Below are 2,500 nucleotides of genomic sequence, written 5' to 3' on the forward strand. Positions count from 1 at the left end.
ATATATATATATATATATATATATATATATATATATATATATATATATCGTAGTATGTTGGTGAGTAGTATAATATCATATAAGACCGATTGGCGTATAAGTGGGTAGAGTGTATGCGTAAGGGGACAAGGCAGAAATAGAAAGAGACGGAGGTAAAGATCAATGACATCTGATAACTGGCCGAACTCGTGCTAAATAGGAAACGACAAAATGCCTCTCCTTGCATTATATCTTGCAACATAGATTCAGTATATGTTGTTTCCTATTCACCTTCAAATTGTTCCGTATGATGACGACCCGAAACTTTCAGTCGCTGCCAGACGTATGAAAAATAAACTTGTACAAAACACTGTACTTTTAACATTTCGTGTAAAGCAAATGTCTGCAATGCTTTGCAAAGCAACATACTCCAGTTGCCAAGACTACCTAATAATAAAAGAGACAAACACACAAGATGGAAGCAAAATAAAGGGAAGTTAAAAAGCACACATGTGACGTCATTCCTTTTGCCCTCCAGGTGAGTACAGGTGAATGCAGGGCTGGGCAGTTGGGCGGAAGACTCATGCCTGACTCATCTGATGAATCCCTCTTCGCTGTATTTCCTGAATACAATAAGACTCATTTTTTGTATACCTTTAAACTAAGTATCTTTTTATTAATGCTACCTGTGTCCGAATCTGTTGTTTTTTATGTGTATGATAATATCCAAGGGCATGTACTATTGTCCGTCTGATGGTCAGATGTATGTACATTTTTTTCCTTCTATTGTTACAGTAATTACAATGACTCATTTGATTGGCAAATGACGACGAGATGATGACTCTTATGGTCTATGAAGTATACGTACGCTGTTCTTTAGTTGATTTTAACGTACAGGAATTCTCGCGTTGCGTTTGGTAGTTTGGGTATTCGTTAAACACAATTTTCTGAATGATATACCGAAGGGAAAATAGAACAAGAAAATAATTCTTACAAGGTATAACTAGTTTGAGAGAATGATTAGACACTTTCTTGCATGGAGAATGAAAGTGGAGTGATTAATACCTCAAGCATCTCCGAGAAATACATTTAGGACCGGAAGCGACATAACTGTTCACGAACTGTAGGTGTTAAGAACGAGATGCCTCAGTCGTGTCGTCAGAGCTTGCTATGATAAATACTTCGCCCTTTTGTTTATTTTTCTATATATATGGATAATACGATTTTACGATATGTTCTCCTTCCGGGGAATGGTATATGTTGTCGATACATATGCATAGTTGAATGAAAAATAAATAAACAAAAAATTACAGTACGATTTTCACATCCCGTAAACATTTCCCAACATTTTTATTCATGGAGAGCAAACACGCGAACAAATAGATAAAAGACAATATCAACAAACAACAAACACACAAACAAACAAACCAAACCAAAATTGGCAAATAAGCTCTATAGAAATGAGCTTGAACCGAAATTGGCAACGCTTCACCGTAACAACATGTCTCCTTGCCCTCGCTTAGTGACAGCTCCGCCTCTCGCTGTCTGTCATGGCGCGCGAAATTCGCCGTGAGGGAGCCGATGGAAATCTTGTCGAGGTGTGACAGGAGATGTGCTATTCGAAAGAGTCCCACTCGGGGGTGATTGAGAGTTTTTTAATATACACACATATATATATGTGTGTGTGTGTGTGTGTGTGTGTGTGTGTGTGTGTGTGTGTGTGTGTGTGTGTGTGTGTGTGTGTGTGTGTGTGTACATACTTCTTGGGAATGCTGCCTTATGTCTATGTTTTGTATATGACCTTATTTATTTTTTATTTTTGAGATACAGTGTCATATGTATATACGGCTTGTTATTAAAAATTGTATATTTAGATAAACCAAAGCTATGCCATGTACAGTGAAAACCCAATTATTCAAATCTACAAAAGAAACAACAAAAACAAGTTTGAATATATATATATATATATATATATATATATATATATATATATACATATATATATTATATATACATATTATATGTATAAGTTTATGTATATCTATATATATGTCTATCTAATATATCTATATATCTATATATCTATATCTATCTATATATATATATATATATATATATATATATATATATATATGTATATGTGTATATGTATATATATAAATATATATAAATGTATACACACACATGTATGTATATATACACACACATATATACACATATATGTATATAAGTATATGTATAGATATATATAAATGCACACACACACACACACACACACACACACATATTATATATATATATTTATTTATATATATATATGTATATATATATATATATATTATATAAATGTGTATCCAAGAACAACACTAACCTTTCTTTCCTTCCTGAAGATGGAGCACCCGAGCCTCTACCTGACGCTCCTGACGGCGGTGATGATGCCTTGTCTCCACCCGCGCCCTTGGAATGTCGCAGCCGTGACCACCAGTCCTTCGAGCACCAAGAACGTGACCTTGCTGTATCC

General features: G+C 34.5%; 1 protein-coding gene across 1 annotated transcript in view; it reads left to right on the forward strand.

Moving 5' to 3' along the window:
• Positions 1-2,500, forward strand: part of LOC122252142 (metabotropic glutamate receptor 3) — a 16,816-nt gene that overhangs the window by 2,288 nt on the left and 12,028 nt on the right. The window contains exon 2 of the mRNA XM_043014447.2: positions 2,370-2,500. This exon is cut by the window's right edge and continues 94 nt beyond it. Coding sequence (XP_042870381.2) covers positions 2,370-2,500 — 131 coding nt within the window. The remainder of the gene's footprint in view (positions 1-2,369) is intronic.

This window comes from Penaeus japonicus, unplaced genomic scaffold (genome assembly GCF_977035675.1).
Source record: "Penaeus japonicus unplaced genomic scaffold, GWHDUDI00000001_assembly GWHDUDI00000031, whole genome shotgun sequence".
In the NCBI taxonomy this organism is placed as follows: domain Eukaryota; kingdom Metazoa; phylum Arthropoda; class Malacostraca; order Decapoda; family Penaeidae; genus Penaeus; species Penaeus japonicus.